Source organism: Plectrocnemia conspersa, unplaced genomic scaffold (genome assembly GCF_051122295.1).
Source record: "Plectrocnemia conspersa isolate PC_06_02 unplaced genomic scaffold, ASM5112229v1 ptg000004l, whole genome shotgun sequence".
NCBI classification, from domain to species: domain Eukaryota; kingdom Metazoa; phylum Arthropoda; class Insecta; order Trichoptera; family Polycentropodidae; genus Plectrocnemia; species Plectrocnemia conspersa.
In genome coordinates this window covers 6,404,522-6,425,383 of record NW_028277168.1, presented here as the reverse complement: position 1 = coordinate 6,425,383, position 20,862 = coordinate 6,404,522, and the positions used below count along the sequence as shown (strand labels likewise).

At 31.8% G+C, this 20,862-nt stretch overlaps 2 protein-coding genes across 4 annotated transcripts; one reads left to right on the top strand and one right to left on the bottom strand.

Annotated features, from left to right (window-relative positions):
* The first annotated feature begins 2,892 nt into the window (after nt 1-2,892).
* LOC148235736 (dynein light chain Tctex-type protein 2B-like) lies at nt 2,893-3,911 on the top strand. 2 transcript variants are annotated; one of them, XM_088184364.1, is made up of 5 exons: nt 2,893-3,007; nt 3,087-3,165; nt 3,236-3,335; nt 3,471-3,620; nt 3,697-3,911. In XM_088184364.1, exons 2-5 carry the CDS (start codon nt 3,111-3,113, stop codon nt 3,860-3,862), a joined length of 471 nt encoding a protein of 156 aa, XP_088040490.1. In that variant the 5' UTR covers nt 2,893-3,007; nt 3,087-3,110; the 3' UTR covers nt 3,863-3,911. The 2 variants fall into 2 exon arrangements, with proteins under 2 accessions (XP_088040490.1, XP_088040489.1); XM_088184363.1 differs by having other exon boundaries at nt 2,899-2,931.
* Ctr1A (Copper transporter 1A) lies at nt 3,906-19,297 on the bottom strand. 2 transcript variants are annotated; one of them, XM_088184361.1, is made up of 7 exons: nt 19,215-19,297; nt 9,514-9,672; nt 9,374-9,442; nt 8,032-8,144; nt 7,852-7,965; nt 7,733-7,759; nt 3,906-4,608 (listed from the first exon to the last, which is right to left on the bottom strand). In XM_088184361.1, the coding sequence occupies exons 2-7, from the start codon at nt 9,658-9,660 to the stop codon at nt 4,407-4,409; spliced, it is 672 nt and encodes a 223-aa protein (XP_088040487.1). In that variant the 5' UTR covers nt 9,661-9,672; nt 19,215-19,297; the 3' UTR covers nt 3,906-4,406. The 2 variants fall into 2 exon arrangements, with proteins under 2 accessions (XP_088040487.1, XP_088040488.1); XM_088184362.1 differs by lacking the exon at nt 7,733-7,759.
* Between the last annotated feature and the right edge of the window lie 1,565 nt (nt 19,298-20,862).

The following is a 20,862-nucleotide window of genomic DNA, read 5'->3' as shown; positions in this document are numbered from 1 at the left end:
TCGCCCTGAATTTATTTATTTATTTAAATAAAATTAAGACCATTGTGACTTAGCAGATGCATCAATATAATAAAATTATATTCAAAAAATAAAACATAGAAAGTGTAGCGGGGCGAAAGGGGCGAGAGAGGGGGAGGCGAGCGACGGAGCGTGAGCGTCAGTCAGCGGTCAACCGCTACGTCAACAAGACGTACGCACCCCCAAACTGGTGACCCCGACGCGACGCGAGAATGGAGTTCGAAGCGAGCGGCGGTTTTCCGCCATTTAACATAGACAATTGTGAATTATGGTTCGCGCAGATGGAAGCTGTTTTCCGGTCTAGGAAAGCGCTTACCGAGAGCGAAATATTCGACGTGCTAGTTGGCGGACTGCGCGGAAAGGCACTCGCTGCGGTCGCGGATTTGATACTCGCGCCGGATTCCGAGTTGCCGTACACGACGATAAAGAAGCGGCTCCTCGACGCGTTCGCACCTTCGTTCGTAGAGCGGCTACTAAAGATGCAAGAGACGGCAGGAAGCCGTCGAAGCTGCTCCGCCAGATGCGAACTTACGCCGGAAGCGCGATTCCGTCGGAGCTGGTCAGCGACACGTGGGTTCGGAAACTGCCCGAACGCGCACGCGCCAGCGTACTCAGCCTCCTGGTGACGCACGCGACAGTCAAAGACGACGCCAGGCTGGAGATGGCAGCGAAGTTGGCTGACGCACTGCTCGCAGAGGGGATGGATGATTCTCGCGAAAAATACGTCGATGCGGCAAGCAGTGGCGGACGGCGCGCACCGCAAAACAAGATGGCGGCTGAGCGACGCGCATGCGCAGACGCCGACGGAAACGACTTGTGCTGGTTCCACCGCACGCACGGAAGCGCAGCGAGACGATGCCGTCCCCCGTGCGCTTGGAACAAATCCCGAAGAGCGGCGGGAAACGACCTCGAAATATCTCGCCGCCTTATCGTCAGCGACAATCGATCGGGTGGACGATTCTTGATCGACACATGCTCGGAAGTGTCGATTTATCCTCGCCGCGCAGCCGACGTCATCGAACCCACAAGATACGAGCTCTTCGCGGCCAATGGAGCCAAAATCAAAACATACGGCCAGCGAACTTTCAAATTAGACTTTGGGTTAGGAAGAGCGTTTGTATGAAAGTTCGTTGTGGCTGACGTTACTAGGCCCATCGTCGGGGCCGATTTTTTGTCGCATTTCCACCTCATCGTAGATTTGAAACGCGCGACACTCACTGATGGAGCCGCTCGCTCGACGACGAAAGGGAGATCCATTGGACGAAACGCTCTGGAGGAAGTCCATGTTGTTTCCGACCGGTCGCAGTTCCACGCGCTGCTCACCGAGTTCGCGGAAATAACCCGACCCGACGGACAGCCAAACGCTCGCGTTAAACACGATACCGTCCACTACATAACGACGGCACCTGGACCGCCGGTGACTGCTAAACCGCGACGCCTTGACACCAGGAAGATGCGGGAGGCGAAAACCGCTTTCGACAGGATCAATCAGGCAATTGCGGGAATTTTTAGGCGTGGTAAATTTTTATCGGCGACACATACGTCAAGCCGCTGATTCGCAAGCGCCGCTGAACCAATTGCTGACCGGAGTAAAAAAAATGACCAGACGCCGATCAAATGGAACTCGACCGCTGAAAGTGCGTTCGAGAACTGCAAACGCGCCGTCGCCGAGGCTACGTTACTCTCCCATCCGGACCCTAAGGCGAAACTAGCGCTTTTCACCGATGCATCAGACGTAGCCGTGGGAGCAGTCCTCCAGCAAACTTCCATGAGGGGCTGGCAACCGTTAGCTTTCTTCTCTCGGAAATTATCTTCAGCCCAACGGAAATATATACTAAACAATTTTTAATAAAAAAAAATTATTTCACAAATAGGTAAAAGGAATAATAAAACATATAAAATAAATTAACCCTATCAAATTTAAACTAACGTTAATCAACATATAAAACATTTACAAATAATCACAGATTTCTTTATAAATATTTTTCTGAATTATGACTTTTTTTAATAAATCGTCATGTTTTGATATATTATTCTAAAATTTTCACAAGAATTGAATAAAATACACTTTACATACTTGTAATATAGCTTACGTTTTTAAGCCCAACTGCATTTTTTTGTCGACCAAATTTTATTCACTTCTAAAAATGCGGTTTTTTTTAACTAGTGCCTGGAAAGCATATGACAAATACAACCACTTTTCCATTTTTTTAACTGGTATTTTCTTCTTTTCAATGTGATTAAATATTTCTGTCCATCTTTTATTAGTTGGTACTTTTGATCTATTCCACGAGTTTATTTTTATAGTATCAGTATTTTTTTACATGCGATATTTTGTCAAAGAGTTCTTTCTTCATTGTCAACATCAAGTAAATTTACTTTATTGAAAAATTTTAATACATATTCATAACTTTTTTTGATACAAACACAGTTTGTCAATTAAAATCGTTTTTAAGACTAATCCAGTTAACACAATCAGTGTGATAATAGTGAGATGAGCGAAGGTCTAAATATTGAATAATTGTGTATCGAAATTAACGAGACGATTATCGTCAATATCATCGTTCTACTGGGCAAACAATTCAAAACGTAGTAAAAAAATGTAGACTGGAAGCGTTGGAGATATGGTAAGGCCTGTGCATCATCGTGGTGCCCGTTCAAACGAGAATATTGCTACTGTAATTTGCTTTATTTGAATCAATTAAAGGCACCTCTTTACGCAATTCGTAGCTAATATTAAGTTAATAAAATATATTGTTATTGCATAATTTTTACTTTATTTTTATGTTATTTTACTACGATTGGTGCAGTAAATAAAATGTTATATAAGTTTTATAAATATCTATATGTACAATTTAAAATCTGACATATATGTTTTTCATACTGGTAACACTTATGACAGCTGTTGCTAAGGTGATTTAAATAGCCGCGAGTTGTATCGTAGTAGCATTAACAACTGCATTATTTTATTACAAATCCAACATTTAATGTTAGATATTTTAATAAATGACTGAAATAACACTTTCATAAATATATTTTTGTAATTCACCCGCGTTTATATTTCACAGCCAAATTTCAATGCAAACAACAAAATGGCTGGAGATAGTACTTCAGTTGACACCTTATCAGTGACAGACGATGATAGAAGTGAAATTAAAACTATTTAATAAATATATATGCTTATAACTAGATAGTATATGCGTTTTTCTTTATAAAGATTCCAAAGAAAAGCTTACCGAGAGAACATTACTACAAGAAGAACCTTCAACTGAACTAGCCCCTCCAAAATATGAAATCAGACCTAATCTAGCAGATAGGTATAAACTATCATTTTAATTATAAAACTATTTTTATTAATTATAATTATAGAACTCATTTTTTTAAATTTAATTTATTTCAATCGAGTTTTTAATAGAACAACTAGTTTCTATGTCTTTATTTATGTTTCACAGATTTCAATCAACGACTGTAAAGGAAGTTATAGATCAAACAATGAGAGAAATACTTTCTGATAGTCAATATGCAAGCTCTCAAGCCGAAAAATGGGTTAAAGATATAGCTAATACTACGAGAAAGAGAGTGACGGCTTTAGATATGAAACGGTTTGATTTAATATGTATATTTATTATTTGGTATTACAAACACATTACATATTTTAACGTTAATTTCATTTTATAGCTATAAAGTTATTGTACAGGTACATTTGGGTGAAATGAGAGGAGCTGGAATCAAAAGTGGAATGAGGTGTCTTTGGGACTCGGAATGTGATAATTTTGTGTCAGATATGTTTCAAAACGATACGTTGTTTTGTCACACTACTGTTTATGGCGTTTATTTGTATTGATGTGTATTTATTGAATTAATTTTAAAATAAATTACAAAAAATCTATATATTCAAGTAGTTTTATTTCAAGTCTATAAAACTTAAATAATAATGCTGCATAAGAAATAAAGATAAAATCAAATATTAAACTCTTATTACCAGATCAACAATTAATACATATATTTTTTAAAATAATAAATACTTTCTCTTACGCCTATTCTATATGCCAACATTTAATAATTATACTAAATGATAGTTAATAGTATATAATACGTATATAAAATATATACAGGAATGAGTACGCAAAATGAACATTTGTCTCTCAACACACTCGGTCATGGTTGAATATTATTTTTATTTTTGAGAAAACAACTTCCACTACTTCCAAAAGCATGCAATTTCTTAAAAACCGTGCACGTCATATAATTTCATACTTGTTCATTCACTATAAAACTCTTTGTTCGTGTTAATTTCAATGTGAGTGCATTGAAATGCACTTTTATTTTGATTCGAGCCTTAACACGACATGTTAATATCTCATTTTGCTTTCGCACTTCATTTCCAATCAGTGACAGTGTTCCGTTACGTCCACGACCACTGATTTCTTCCATCCGAATAAGAAATTTCCACAAGCGGCGCCGGCCACTACCGCTAAACACAGCCAACTGTTGTACGTCATGAAGATCAACATCAAGAAGTAGGAAACGGTCACTTGAATGGCGTGAAGAGCTGTCTGCCAGATGTGGAACTTGCTACACATCGAAGGCCTGTGAAATTAAAAAGTACGTTTAAAGTTAAGCAGTAACTAAAGTTTCCAAAGCAAGACATGCTAATTGATAAGTTTGCTAAATGACATTAAATATTTATTATTGAAACTATTTTTTTTTATAAGATAAAAAATTCTATTAATAATGTAAGTGTTTTCTCATGATAATGTTAATTATCAGAATTGAAGCCGTTTTGCAATGTTTCTGTTGTAAAAATGTTCCAAGAAATAAGAAAGTTCAAAAATGCACAAAAATATTTATAGATTGATCTTTTTAAAATTAAAAGTCATTGAAGATTATTTGAGATTGGTGTAACAAGAATCTATATACAATTTAAATCAGCCAAGATTCAAGTATTTTAAATCAATTAAAAAATATTATTTTATATAATTCATGTTTATTGGTTCATTTTACGCACAATGCAAAAAGAAATTTATTATAGAACGATTATTTCAAAAGTTATAGCGATTTTTCAAAAAAGTAAAAAATACGATATTGTCGTAAAAATCGCCGGTCATTGGCATAAGTTTGTAGCGATTTTATGCAGCCTTTATAGATAGTGTTAATCAGACTCGTTTATTCCAAATTGGAAACAAATTAGCGGAAGTGAGTTCATTATGGCCGTGTAAGTCCATCGCCCTTTCAATTCTCGATTGTCTGGCCAATTTTTTGCTATTGCTTAATAAATATCAAGTTAGACTATCTGGGTGTAATGATAAAAAAAATCGGTTTTGATTAACATATTTGTGATAAAAAAAATCGGCCTAAACAAATAGAGCGTGTTAACACGCTTAAGGCGCAGAAAGGGTTAACATGTAATTCAACATTGCATGTTAGGCATCTGGCAGGGCACTGTTTATGTCAAAGGCCACATATTATTTGTTACTTTGTTCTATAACCAAATGATCTTTACCATCATATCAAGCCTCAATTGTCAATGAAGATAACCTACTTGGTTCTGGTTTACTACGAAGCTTGTTTGTTTCTATAATAGCTGTTGCAATACATCTCCTGAAAGTCAACAGATCCATCGTCACACCAGTATCTCTGGAAAGCAACCAAGCATTTTGAACTGCCATGTCGATGCAGTGTAAAATGAGAGGCATGTACCACTTCTTCCCACGAATACTAATTCTTTACGAAGATATGTTCTGGTCTGATTGATCTACACCTCCTATATTTTGATTGTATTGATGGATCAGTTGAGGTTGTGAAACAGTGATTTTTTACTCCAATGGTATTTAAGCCAACTGACACCTCACAGTTATCATGCCACTTACATATTATTATGTCATCGCTGACATGGTAGTCGTAGAACTCTCTCTCTTTTTCGCCATTTTATTGTCAAGTAAGGGACATTTCCCAGATTTTTTTAATAGTTCTCGATTTACCAGAGGCAAGCCCATGAAAAACTTGTCTATGAACAAGTGGTAATTTTCTCCCATTCTCCCATTTCTCCCAAGTTCATAAAGTTAGTCAGTATAGGTTAGAATAACATTGGCACCAATATCTAATTCAGAGTATCTATCATTTATGATTGTACTTGCACCCTGGTATGGTTCAAACCATATAATATCAAACCCATCCATAGTTTGTATCCATATCTAATTGGTTTCCCTCGAATATATTGTTTGCAACTATGTCTTCCATAATAAGGCACCATGACTTCATCGACTAAATGTAAATTATCACCACAATGCATATTTGAAAACTTCGTTATTTTCAAATTTTCATTGTTCTGATAATTTACATTTAGATAAATCCGAAATTTTTTATAGCCTAGTGATCAAATTATTTCTAGAATCCGGTGTGTTTTCTACGAATTTTGTATTGTAATTGTCTTACTGTAGAAAATAGGGTGCACCATAATTCAAAGGGAAAAATAGTACACAAATATTTAAAAAACCACTGGTAATATTGAACTAGCATCATAACCAGAAGTATTATTTATGAGTTAATTCCAAAACATAATAGATAATTATGAAACAAATATTTATTTTAGTTTTCTGCTGACATCATAAAAAAATAAAAATGAACCACTGTTTAGTGTTTGTATTTACTCTTGGACAAATTTCAGAGCACTGAACTTTTTTTAGTTTTGTTTATTCCTTATATTTGACGCGAAGCTTAATCATTGCTATAAAACTTGAGTACATAAATCAGAAAAATAGTTTAACGTACTGTATCTAAATGGGTTAAAACACTATTCAAAACAGAGGTTCATACAGTAAAACTCGAAACTCGAGAAATAATTGCACAACACAACGGTATATAATTTATATATTTATTTAAATCTCTCAAATTGAGATAAATAACTTAAAAGGTGAAGTTCAATTGGCAATGAAATTCGAAAGGCCGTATTTTGATAAAATATCATAATGATAGAATTGTTATCGCTCGAAACTCTAAACATTAAATTCTAACGTTTTATAGTAATAACAATTTCTAGCTTTCTATATATAGTAAATCTAAGTAAAAGAATGCCGGCTAATGGCTAAATAAACATCACGGCTGTAGATCACTGAAGCACAGATCTTGAGAGTCTCTATCTTATCATTTATCTTTTCAAAAATTATGATTAGGACTTTCAAGTGAATTTATTAATAAAAAGTGCATAAAAAAGTTACTCGGTTTAATAGGTTATATTCATAGCCATTTATGACTTTTTTAAATACAAAAATTTCGCTTTCGAGTGAAAAATCAACTTGAATTACGAATTCGGGATCTTCACAGTACATATAAATACTTGTAATTTTTCTCTAACTGTCTTGCTTTGGAGTTTTCAATAAAATTATACTGCAAAAAAATAATCACAAATAAGATAAAATATTAGTGAATGTTATTGTATAAAAATATATAAATAAATGAATGATGCAATTTGATATTGATTTTCCTTTAAACGTGCATTTATAAAATTATCTAAATGCAGTTTTTGCAAATAATTTGTAAGAATGACGATGATGATGAAATACCCATCTGCATAAAATGATCAATAATACCCCGAATTGAATCAACAAAAATTTATAATATATTTGCAAAAAATGCATACTAATATATTTATAAGAAAATCCACAACCAAGTGTTATTATATTAATCTTTAATGTTTATATGCTTTGACACTCACGGTTGTTTTCGAATAATCCCCTCAATGCTGCATGAAAAAATGCGAAAAAAATTGAATAAATCTTAACGTCACAATGATATATGTAATGCCAAAACTAAACTAATATAAAATCTACTCACTGCACTACTCTCGGTTCATCCGACGATGAAGCTTTAACTTCCGGTGGCTGAACTGCTTGGTAATGTAATGCGTTATAGGTACGCCAGAATAAATGCTCTCGGTAATATTTCAATCTAATAAATAATAAGCATTACAATATTGAAAATTACTATATGTAATGGAATATGAAATATACATACCCTTCGTATAAAATAGCGAGTACAAATATTCCAAATATTGATGCGATTAAGCCGCCAACTGAATTGAATGTCCACCAGTCGAAGAGCACCGTTTCTTTATATCCTCCGTGAAACTAAATCATATATTATTTTATGAAAATAAGTTCTATGACATTTATACATTTGTGAGCTTCATTTCTATTTACTTATATCGTCATTTTTTATTAGCCTTCATCGATTCCGAGGCAAATATAAAAAGGTAAAAACAAAAATATTGTTGCTGGTAGATAATAAAGCAATATTATACAATCAAATATTTGATAAATAAGAATCATATTATTTATTTTAGATATAGATTTGAAATATGTATGAGGGTGAGTAGAATGAAATCTTTGGATGTGCGATAAAAAAACAACACACAGTATTGCATATAGTTTAAAAAGCGAAACAAGGGTACTACAGTAGCTCAAAATGGCCGCTGCATTTTTAATGAAAAATTAGTATGATGATGCATGTCTGTCACTCCGGCAAGTGTACAAGTGGATTAAAAACATTCGAAACGGTGTGAATTCTATAGCAGATTTTTTTTGACTAGGTTGCATATGCTAACTACGTTCTATATAAAAGCAGATAGCAGAAGAGCGATCGAGTTAAATGCAAATTGAAGCATTTTCACATCATCAGAATGGAGCTCTTAAAATAAGCTCTTCTTCGCCTTAAATAAGACTCTTGCAGCCTTTTGAACGAAAAACCATATATCCCGTTTCTTTACGGAAGGACATTGAATAAAATTTGTGCCACATGTCAGATATCTGGGTGTAATATTAGGCCAAGTTGTGAGATCATAGTCCATTACAGCAGCTGAAGAAAGAAACCATGTTATTAACAGCCTCACTTCTAAAGATGGATTAGCACACCACATTGTGCATGTTTTACTGTTTCGATGTATTGATGCATTTTTACAGTGCTTTGAAGCAGAAAAATCTTTCGATTACTAATTTTAAATTGGTTATTGATAGATCATGCGCTTTTGAAGAAACGAGGGGGTATTTTTGATGCATTGTTACCAATATAACATATGCAAATATCTCAGGAATCATCTTCAACCTGCAATTGAATCAAAATGATGTGGAATTCTGAATGCACATGTTTTATTGCAAGGAAAGAAGTTAAGGTCTGATAAAGAAATATAGCAGGCTATGCACAGGTGACTTTCAGTCATAATATTAATTTTTTAGGCGTATCTGTGCAGTTTTTAGAGTTTATGAAATAAGGTTTATGTACAAAAATTATATCACTAAAACTATATTGAAATATGAGTAAGATATTTAAAGGCGACAATCCGTGTCAAAAAAAATTGTACCGTCATAGCCATCATTTCTCCATGATGAACAGAATGTTGTCCATGATCGCTTGCATCGGTATCTGGTATCTGAAAATAATAATTTATTATAAATATATATATTTATAGATCAGAAAAAATGAAATGAAAAAATTACACACTTGTGAAAATGCTCCATTTATCTTCCCTACGATATCTTGTGCTATTGTCGTTGCTACAGAACCATGTTCATGCATACTATGATCGGACATGTCTTGTTGCGAATGCATTTCATGTCCTGAATGCATATCGTGGTGAGAGTGGTCCATTTTTGGAATAGTCTAAAATAAAAAAGTAGTTATCAACGCAAAGGTATCACAATATTGAAACAGTATACTATATGCCATGTGTGTACACATCATATTATGAACATATACACAACATCCATTATGATAAAACAAACAGACACGAACCATGATTGTTTTTGATTAGGCAGGGAATTGAATAATTGTCCTATACATCAAACAACACTGTCTGCGGACATAAGAGTATCCGTTTGTGAAAGGGTACGATGAAATGCTAACAGTTATATTAACAATTGTATATATTATATATTGATTAGTTTAAATAAAATTTAGTACATCATTTAAAACAAATATGTGTTAATAGTAAAATATAATATTTATAAAATAATTTAATACTCATTAAATATTAAACATATTTTATTCAAAGGCAAATATTTGAGATTGAGCTCTGCTATAAGCAGCTTGATCTAGTTAACGTTACTTTCACATTCAGCTCGGAATTATTTAGGCCACCACTTCTCAAACTGTTTTTTTATTATTATTTTTACCGATCTTTAATTTACATTTTTTTCATAAAACGAAACCATTGCTATCAACGTATTATAATTCGAAGCCACAAGCAGCAGTATAATGGAGAACGCGCATGATCCAATAAAGCCTCTATTCGTAATGGCTTTTGCGGAATTTCTGCAATTTCGTCGGTCGCATACCAATTGAGCAGGGCGAGTGTGAAGGATTTCAGAAATGATTTAAGCATAGTTATTTATATTATTGAATCGGAGAAATTTATTTTTTATTAATTACGAGTGACATCCGGAAAGTAAAGACGCAAAAAATATTTCTAAGGCATTTTATTTCAGATTAATTTATAATAATTTCTAGCACTCCTTAACATTTTAAGATTAAAATCGAGACACATTTCGTTGCGCAGTACGAATTTTTAGGCGTAAGCAGAACATTGAACACCCCATGAATAACTATCAACGAGTCTGCAACGAATATATTTAATTGTATGTAAGACGCAAAGGTATTCAGAGCACGAACGAAGCGAGAATAACGACAGAACGGCGGCGGAGAGCACGCCTGGCTTGTTGTCGACATTTGATAATGTTGCGAGCCAACCAAACAAGTTCCCTAAAACACCTTGATAATGATAATGAACTACCGACATGCGAATGACAGATCGGCCAGTTGTGCTAATTTTCAGCGTTACAGCAATAACAACACTATACGATAACACTTCAACTGTCAATTGAAAAAAAATATTCAAACCATTTGCCATTTAATATAAATTCTGAACAGTCCAATTTAAATTCAAGCCATTTAATATAAATTCTGACCCATGTAATATAAATTCTGACCACAACCGTATTAAAATACGAGCCTATTTCATTACATGTCACAGCATATATAATAGCTAGCAGAATATATGTGATACCCGAAAGACCTGGGTTCGAATCCCAAATATTTTCAACCCTAGCGTTTTTAAATTTATTTCGTAACTGGGATGTTGGAATTAGTGATTATTATATAATTACAATTTCGATCGATTATCACAGATTAAGTTTTCATCTATTTTCCTAATTTCACGGATAAATATCATAATGAAAAATTAAAATTAAATCGAGCTAGTTCGTTCATAGTGTCGTTTATGAATAATAAAATAAGTGTTTAGGTGGTTTATAAATAATAATAATAAAATTAACGTATAGATGTCCCATTATTTACTTGTTTATCCCGCTATAACTTATTGGGCTAATGCGTGTCACGCTACAACATAGTTATTGTTAATAACTACATTGCAATTCATTTAGATTATAAAGGAATTGCAATGATAAACGAGGCTGCACAGCGAGAATTTTTTTTAGTTTTTCTCAAGCACATGAATCAGGTTTTAAACTCCACCGAAGTATGATTTTCATTTTTAATTTTGATTAAAAACTTAGTTGTTTAAAATAATAATAAAGTATTATAAAATAGACCACGCAGAGAAAATTCCATAGTTTTTTTGGGGTTTATTTTCAGCACATCTTTTTTTTTGAACTGGCATTTTTTTCTAAGTTACACTTAATTTTATCCCAGCCCCTCTGACCCTTCTGCAGACATTAACACTACTGATATAATTAATAAGTTGAGCTAATTTATCAATGTGGAGTATACAGTTTTTTCGTGTTGAAGTTGAAATCCCCTGGCCTAGTTATTAGGACAGGTAGTAATCGATTATTATGTCTTTCCTGTATATGTACTACCAATTTAACTTGTCTGGAGGAACAATTATTTCTCGTTATGTTTTCCAACTGCTTTTAGTTTTGTTTCGAGTTTCGATGCCGGTTGGTATGACTTATTCAGCCATTTAGACGCCAGAAGATCTGTTCATTATTTATAGCAATATGACAAGTCATTATTTATAGCAATATACAGATGTTATTAAGGTCTCAGTATCGGGCGACGATGTCGAATGCAGAAAAGTCCAAGTTAATCAAAATGAGTTCGACGTAGAGTAGTCCTTGCGGTGATATGTTATAAAAGTCTATGGAGAGCTGCTGTTGGTGCCTTTCGAAATGCGTGAGTATGTGTAGAAGTGAACCCTGTGGCGCTCTCTCTCTGATCCTATCTTGATATTCCCTCAAGTAAGCAAGTATTAACCCTTGAATATGTTAAAAATATAAGCTTTGACAAATGTAAAAACGTTTAATTGGAACAATTAGGCCGTATTGTTTACTCCCGTACTTCCATTTATAAGTGAAACCATTGTGGTCATTTCCCAATGACGACAAAAAAACACGAAAACGAAGAATTATAGTTGAGCGAAATAGTGTATGTTGTACAATATATAGTGCTTATCAATAAATCTTTAGGTTTTGATTACGGTGATTAATGTTTATAGTTTTCGAAGGTCTGCATAGATATAGATCATTGTTTACGTTAGGTCTTGACGATTTAAAAACGGTTCGAATTTTTCAGGTCAGAATTTACATAAAGTGGTCAGAATAAATTTTAGATAGTCAGAATTTATATTAAACGGTAATAATTATTTTAGTATATGGTCAGAATCATTTTTTTTTAGTCAGTATTTATTACAGTTCATTGGTCAGTATTTATAAAGAATAGGTAGTGTTTATATTATATGATCTGTATTTTAATCTCAATGTTAGTTTTATGTTGATAGATGGTCAGCATAATAATACATCGTGATTATGAAGGTGTTTAAAAGTCAACTTGTTTGGTTGGGCTCACAACATTGTCAGATGGCAACACAACAAGCCAAGCGTGCTTTCACGCAGCCGCTCTGTCGTTATTCCCGTTTCGTTCGTTGCTCTGAATACCTTCAGTAAGAAAGTAAATTTAAATTCTGACTATTTTCACCTAATTTGATGCCTTTAAAACCCCTCTATGATTTGTTAGTAAAGCATCGTTGTTTAATTAGCTCTTTCTATTTTGATTCTCTACAGTTATGATATCATTCTAAGTAGTGTAAAAATAATAAAAATTCCTAATAAATATATGGTATATCTTGTAGCAATAGTTTAATATAAATGGAATACGTTTTAGATCTAAGTATATGAGTTATATAAAGTTACGGATGCAATTTTAGCTGATTTTTTTATTCTTTATACACTGTATTATGTTATATTATATAACAGCACATAAATAATCAGTGAGTAGTGATTCAGCTACTAATCGAAAAACTTCTAATAAAAATTAGTTTTTAAACTTCAATTACATGCCTCTTAACTCGAATCCGCCATAATCGGTAAACAAGCCTTATCAGCGTTCAGTGATTAGAGATTATCTTTGAAAAAACTCTACTGTTGAATCGAATCGGTGACATGTTACCGGGCGTATAATAGTTATATTTTACGATTTACGTGATTAAGAAAACTTCGTTAAATTTAACCGTAACCGCAGAACGGAAAACAATTGACAACCGCAATATCACGTAGGTAATACGTTAAAAATTGTTAAGGTCGATAAAAATGGATCATGTAAAATAGAAAACGTGAGTTTAGTAATAATATGGCAATAATGTAAATAGGTACTCTAATTTTTAAAAAAATAAAGAGATAATAGAAAAACACGAATTTGGCATTTTTTCTCTTCCGCTACAAAACTGCGATAAGCAGCTAATTAGAAGTCGAGTAATTGCGGTTGTTAATTAATTGAATACAAATAAAGATAATATGGTTAGATACATAAAACACCTAAGTTGTTAGTTAAAATGGTCTAGCCACTGTTGAGATTAAAAAATAACGACAATTTATATATTTATTATCCTCTTCAGAGTAGTCCTTTGAGCTAAGTGGAGCTACGCCAAATCGACCGAGACGACGCTTAAGCCCGAGAAAAGCAGCCGCTTTCACTTTGATGTCCTATTAAGTCCAACAATCTCCAAAAGTTCAACTCGATCTTCGATACTATACATCATTATTGCATAAATTGTAAGACCATTATATTTTTTTAATTTATAAGAACTTTGTATTACAATTAAAAATAAATGAACATTAGTATATTTTATTATCAGGAAAAATTATCTAAAACTATTTAAAAACTTAACCACGTCCATTTTTTTATATGAAAAATATCGATTATGTTTTAAACAATATGTTTTATATTATTTATTAATCTCAATTACCCTTGTATTCTTCTAAATTTAAGATCATATGATTAAACAGCAGTTTGAAGGTGATTCAAATATAACGTAAAATAATTAAAATCTTAAAAGTAACTATACTATATTTTTTCATAAGAGTCAGCGCATACAAATAAGATCGTTTAAAATATGCTAAATTAATACAAATCAAACATTTAATATAAAAAAAAATGGAATAGTAATACTTTTATAAATAATTAAATAAAAAAATTGCAAGAATTAAAATATATAACTACGATTATAAACTAATCGAGAATATTCACTATTGTTAAATAGCACCTGAGAAGAGAAATAACAAGTGACTAATTAAAAATTCGCTGGCGTTTAAAGGGTTAATATTTCAACTGGTGAATGTATTCTATTTATTTTATTTTTATCGCATTTTCGAAAAAACTTTGTATTATTCAGGTGATTAATAGCTTCAATTGCGATATTTTTATATGCAAAAGTCGATAGCATAACTAAAAAGTTAATTAGGTACAATCTGAAAATAAACTAATTCGTATTCTTCCATGCTCTGTATAGCTTTTGTTGTGTTAAGTTATTATCAATAATAAAATTAGTCAGTAGCTTAGAGTATCTAAAATCCAACCAATCGACAGAAAAACGAGCAGCGATATCTACTTTTTATCATTAAATGTCAAATAGTATTTAACGAGCCAGACGAACACAATATTTATATGTACATAAGACTTTCCAAAGATATGACAAGCGAGGAAAAGTGATAAACTGAGTTAAATTAGTAAAAACAATATAAAAATAATTGCAATCAAACAGAATTAAATAAATTTATGACTAATTTCCACCAATCAGATAGTACATAAGCTTTAAAAATATCGCATCTTCAAAATAATGCTGCAAAAAGTCTCAAAATAACTCCACCATTAGATAAGATAATGCATGTTGATAGATTATTTAATTAAGTAAATCAGATCCCGTATGAGTTAGATATTTGACCCTTAAGGTTAAGTGCCCGTTAATTTCCTACAAATGATCAAAATATTACGCAGTATCTGATTTAGAAGTTTTGGATAAAATGATGCTTTATTAACTTTTGATTGTACAGATCAAGAATTGTTGGGCAACATATGCAAAAAAATATAGTTTACAATTTTGTCAAACAAAATGGATTTTTATTTTAAATTTTATTTACATTTTCATCTATCGCATTATTAAACAGCACATTCAAGAATTATAATTTAGTTGTAATTACATCAAATAATAGAGATACATAATCAACTTAAATATAACATTAATGGAATTATAACGATAAACAGTTTTATGATATTATTGTTATTGCAGTTATAGTTGTTAGTCATATGTAATTTGAACTCTAAACTCACTGTATCATTTCATTATTCGCAATGGTGTGTATTGTTCATCGTAGTTTTGATGCACAAAATTACCTGAATTTTGCGAACATGTTTACTTTGAGCATATCAGTAGTGTTTTTTTAACTATGTAAACATACCGTTTGTCGAGAAGTGTTGTTGTAAATTTGAACATTATCATATCTATAATATAAATGCGCGTAATTGCTATCAATATTTTTATTCCTAAGCTGCCATTTCCTTAAGATAGCGTCAAGGTTCATAAATTCTGAGCCTTTCTCTTCTACTTTTTTCTTACGAGTTTTTTTATTATGTAGATTAATTTATTGATCTGTCATTTTGACTATTATTGTTACTGTAATTCCTGCACGTGTAAGCGTTTAAGATATTATACTAATTATACTTTGTTAATAATAAAAAAAATACAAATAGTTTCGCAATGCCAATACTGAGTTACTGAATGCACACTAATATATATGAACTGGTCAAAGAATGTATAAGATAACACAATGAGTTATAAAAATAAAGTAATATAATAAGCAGGTTAAGATAACTACTCACTACACTGATAACACATGGACTATTGTATTTTATGAGAATCTTGCGTATTACGCACAGCTCAAGACAAGTATTTTGGCATTGGGCATAGAGGAAACGAAAGACAGTCGTAGATTTAAAGAACTTTTAAAAAATAATCAGCATTGCTTAAATGCAGGCTCAAATGAGACCATAACTGAATAACAATTTCACAATGATATGCGGCAAAAAATTTCTAACGTCAAAATAAAACAAAATATTATGTTATAGGATGTTTATAGAACTAATCTTGCATGTATATAATTACGTATATACACCGCTATATAGTACATTCGAACACCATATAATGTATTTTAAGACCGGTTTATATATTTTTTATACCATTCCGCAATATATTTTTTGTCAAGTTCGACAACCTTATTTAACTATAGTTCGATGATTGTTACTTTTGAGATCTGAGGCGTAAAAAATATCAATTATTTTCAGGATTCACTAAATTCTTCTTTCATTCTAAACGAACAAATAAAGCCTTCAATGCAAAAACATATTAACTGAAATAAATGTAGTTTTGAGATATTTTAACATTTGTATATTTAAATGTTATATTTAAATAAAATAAAATATACAATAAATAAAATATAAAAGTTTAAGAAGCTCTATTTTAACACACTGGGTAGATCGATCAGTAACCGGACGAAACAGAACATGTCGAATCAAAGCTAAGACAAAACAAAACAACGAAAAAAAACAATGACAATTCAGAACAAATTAAAAAATAGATTAATAATTAGTTTGACATTGGCAACTGATTATTTGATAAGTAAATAATTCCATTAATGATCAGTTAAATAAAGTAAACGATCAGAAAAATAAAATAAATCGTCAGTAAATGATAATTTTTTGATTAAATGGTTCGTATATATAACTTCATTATTAGTAGACATAACAAATTATCAGCATCCATTGATCAGTTGCCACGTGGTCAGTTATTGTTAGGGCCAAAATGTTTCGAACTTACGTATCGTTTAGGTTAGGTTTGGGTTTGAACAGCAAATGTTAAACTTTCGTAACTGTCAATAATTTACAAACCAACAATTTATTGTAATTTTCGATCATTTTATAGTAAATTTTAATCATTTTGTTTCTATTACTGATCATTTTATTAAAATACTGATTATTTATTTTGGTACTTTCCTGTTATCGGGAGTCAAATTTATTCTAAAAAAAAATATTATCACTGTTCTGAGTAATACTGATTCGCTGCCGCTCGTTCCCACCTAACCTGTTTAATTTTTAAAACGTATTTATGTAGCTAAACAACGTTTGGCTACTTAAATACAGTTTTCAATTTAAACAAGTTAGATTCGAACGAGCGGCAGCGAGTGATCGTTGGTCAGAATAGTAAGCATGAAAAAAGCACCCATCCATATTTTTTGCCTTGTATTTAACTTGTATAAGTTTTGTTTAAAGAATCATACATTTTTTTTGTTTAATACAAGTCTAGATAAAACGGCGTTTTCGCGGCCTGTACAAAAATAATGAAGGACAAATGTCTAGCGTTTTAATTTTATTACTATCAGATTTATGCAACCCAGAACGAATGCGTCTGTTGCACAGCTATGGTATATAGTGAAATTATGAATAAAAATGAATCATCTTTGTTTGAACATATGTGTAACGGATAAAAAGCTACATTAAAAAAGTCTTAAGCTGAAAACATATAAATTTCAATAATGCAGTGAGAAAGCTAACGATAGTTTTAACAATATGTATCAACTATCCATAATCGTGCCTAGCTTATACAAAATTCGTTAAATAATCATAAAAACTAATGTATTCTTTGTGTAATGAATATGAAAATAAACGGCGTTTCAGCGGCTTTGTTAAAAGGAAAATTAGACAATGCGCCAGCGATATAACTTACTAAAGCAAAAAACAAGATCTTTGTGAATGGCACAAATAACGAAAAAATGTGCATGATTTTAAATTGTCAATGAAAATGTTATAAACGTCCTTGGATATTAAATTTAGTGAAAACCTTAAATTATATTTTATGTATTCATATATTAACATATATCGAAATACATAAATAAAACACGTCAACAACAATTTATTAAGACAATTTATACGATTTATAGGACAGATTTTTAAAAAGCAATATCAAGGTCGTTACTATCACGATTGTGTATGTTATATTCTAGTCAAATTTATATATAATCACAAACCATAAACACACCTTAAGATTTAAGGAATTAGTACATAAAAATTCCAAGAAAATAAGAGCAACCTGAACAATCAATAGTTCCCAACACAATCGGTTTAATGCGACTTCTGAGGAACAACATCCATTAAAGAATTCTAAACAACAGCATTGTTAACAATACATATTTTTAATAGCATAAATAAAAAACATATATGCTGAGAATTAACCAAACAATATAAAAAATATACCTAATATGTACACATATCAGATAAAATGATTATCTATCAAGTTGTTTTAACTTTTTAACTTAGATAAGTATTTAATAATATTGATTAAAAGAAAAAATAAAAATGTATATAAACCAATCAGCACATTCTCTTAATGTCTTTCCAACGAATTACATTATTGTAAAAGTGAAAGTTGAATTAAGCGAGTGAAATAATTAACTTTAAATTACTAATTACAATATTTAACAGTTTGTAAAATTTATTAACATTGTAAGATCATGCATACAGTTAACTTCTGTATAACTTAAAGAAATGAAATAAAATAGTTATGTCACATGCATATAACCACAATTTAGTCGATTTGAACATATTGCATCGTATCATAGACGAAGGTCATTTGCGAAGTGAAATGTGTGTATTGTTCTTGTTTACATGGAATTCAATTACATGCTTTTCATCGCAGGATAATTAAAATTAATTAAATCTTCAGCCGATTTCGTCAATTTTACAATCATATGTTTTAAAAGATTATATAATAAATCGGTCTGAATAAAATATTGAGAACAATTTTCTTACTTAAATCATGATTAAACGTGTTTGAATGTGATTTAATAAGCAACTTTACATACCGTATTATAACAGAAAACAACCAACAATCGACTGTCACACACGGGCCCCAGCCATGAATGAGAAATTTGGCCATAAGCGTATTGTTAACGGTCAATGAAATGTCATAGTATTCAATGTAACGAGCACTCGTAATAACGAATATTAAATATAAATATTTTACACAGTAGCTAATATCTTATCTGTGGAAAACTGAAATATTTTTAATCGGGCGTAGAACGAGACCATGCTATGCCTTTTTGTCATTGTTTATGCACGCACACAAACGCATTTTTTACTCAGCCCGATGACATCAGGTATGTCCGGTGACACGCACGGCTTCTCAAATGTTCGCAATAAAACGCAATATATTTTTACATTTTTTCTTTACAAATAATAATATTTAAAAATAAATGATAAAAGTCATATTTATAAAAATTAAACCTGAATTATTCGAAATAAAACATATATCTACCAACATATGCATACAGACTCCTGTACGTACAGCCCACCCTTCTGACCGACACTGACAGTAATCTTTGAAGATAGTATAGAAACAATGTAAATTTAAATAAAAAATAAAATGTTAATTAATTTTTTTATTAAATAATTTAATTTATGCGCAAATTTATTTATTTTAAATCTGTCTAAAATAAGTTTAGTTTTTCAGCTTGCATCAAATATTTTTTTTTAATTTATCGTTTTTCCATTTTATTACCGGATGTCTGTGGTAGATGAACTAAATTGCAGTATAAACAAGTATTGTTTTTGTTTCATCTTTCGCTTTTAACCGACAAACGTCGTGAAATTAAATTCTCTGCTAAAGACAGGATGGAATTGTAGAACATAATATCCAAAAGTAAGATTATAATTCAGTGTCACTTTGCAATTTACATATACGATGTCTTTTACTTCTGCAATTTGCAGCAGTAAAAAGTATATGCAGCAATTAATTTATTTTACAGTAATACAGCAGTAAATTAATGTTACCTATTCACTACCTTAAAAACGAACGAATAAACCCTGTTTCACTTAGGTAGATGTTGGGAGTACGGTGCCCATTTTAAGCTACTACTGCTTCTTCGTATTGCCACATTTCGGCAACTCTAACTATATGTAATACTGCTGTCAATTTTCAGAACATTGAATGAATGTCTTAAATTTGTATTGTAAAGGTGGTCCATCTTGTTTAAAAAAACACATATCCTCGAGTTTTTTTTTATCAATCGAATATTTGATTTATTTCATTAATTCTGAAAAATAATAATAATTAAATGTCTACCTCTAGACCTTTTTAAACAGCAAATCCTTTCGATGTAATTTTCGTTGACTTTTTCGTACCTTTCGGGCGTAATCTCGACTATAACTTGCCAAGTGTTGGTTTTTAGGTGCTCCAACGTTTCGGATTTGTCGGCGTAGACACAATATTAACTAACAAAAAATCCAACGGCGTTAAATCGCATGATTTTTCCGGTAAGTTGCTACGTCTTGTTGGAATCACATGTCTTTCACATCAATATATAAGATTTCTTACCAAAAATAATCGATTATCATGCTCCAAAGAGAGCCATAAGAAAAGCCCAAAAGCTGCGAACGCCGGCTCTTCGGCCACACTTTCACTTACAACAGATATATTCTCGGCTAAACTGGCTCAACAATGATGCACAGGCT

Excerpts from the sequence above, each read along its gene's own strand:
- LOC148235736 (XM_088184363.1), top strand. Across the intron at positions 3,166-3,235 it reads AGTGACAGACGATGATAGAA|ATTCCAAAGAAAAGCTTACC; the intron begins GTGAAATTAAAA and ends TTCTTTATAAAG. Across the intron at positions 3,336-3,470 it reads AGACCTAATCTAGCAGATAG|ATTTCAATCAACGACTGTAA; the intron begins GTATAAACTATC and ends TATGTTTCACAG.
- Ctr1A (XM_088184361.1), bottom strand. The coding sequence starts at position 9,660 with ATGGACCACTCTCACCACGATATGCATTCAGGACATGAAATGCATTCG. Across the intron at positions 8,145-9,373 it reads GAGAAATGATGGCTATGACG|TTTCACGGAGGATATAAAGA; the intron begins GTACAATTTTTT and ends TATATGATTTAG. Across the intron at positions 4,609-7,732 it reads GGGATTATTCGAAAACAACC|GCCTTCGATGTGTAGCAAGT; the intron begins GTGAGTGTCAAA and ends TTAATTTCACAG.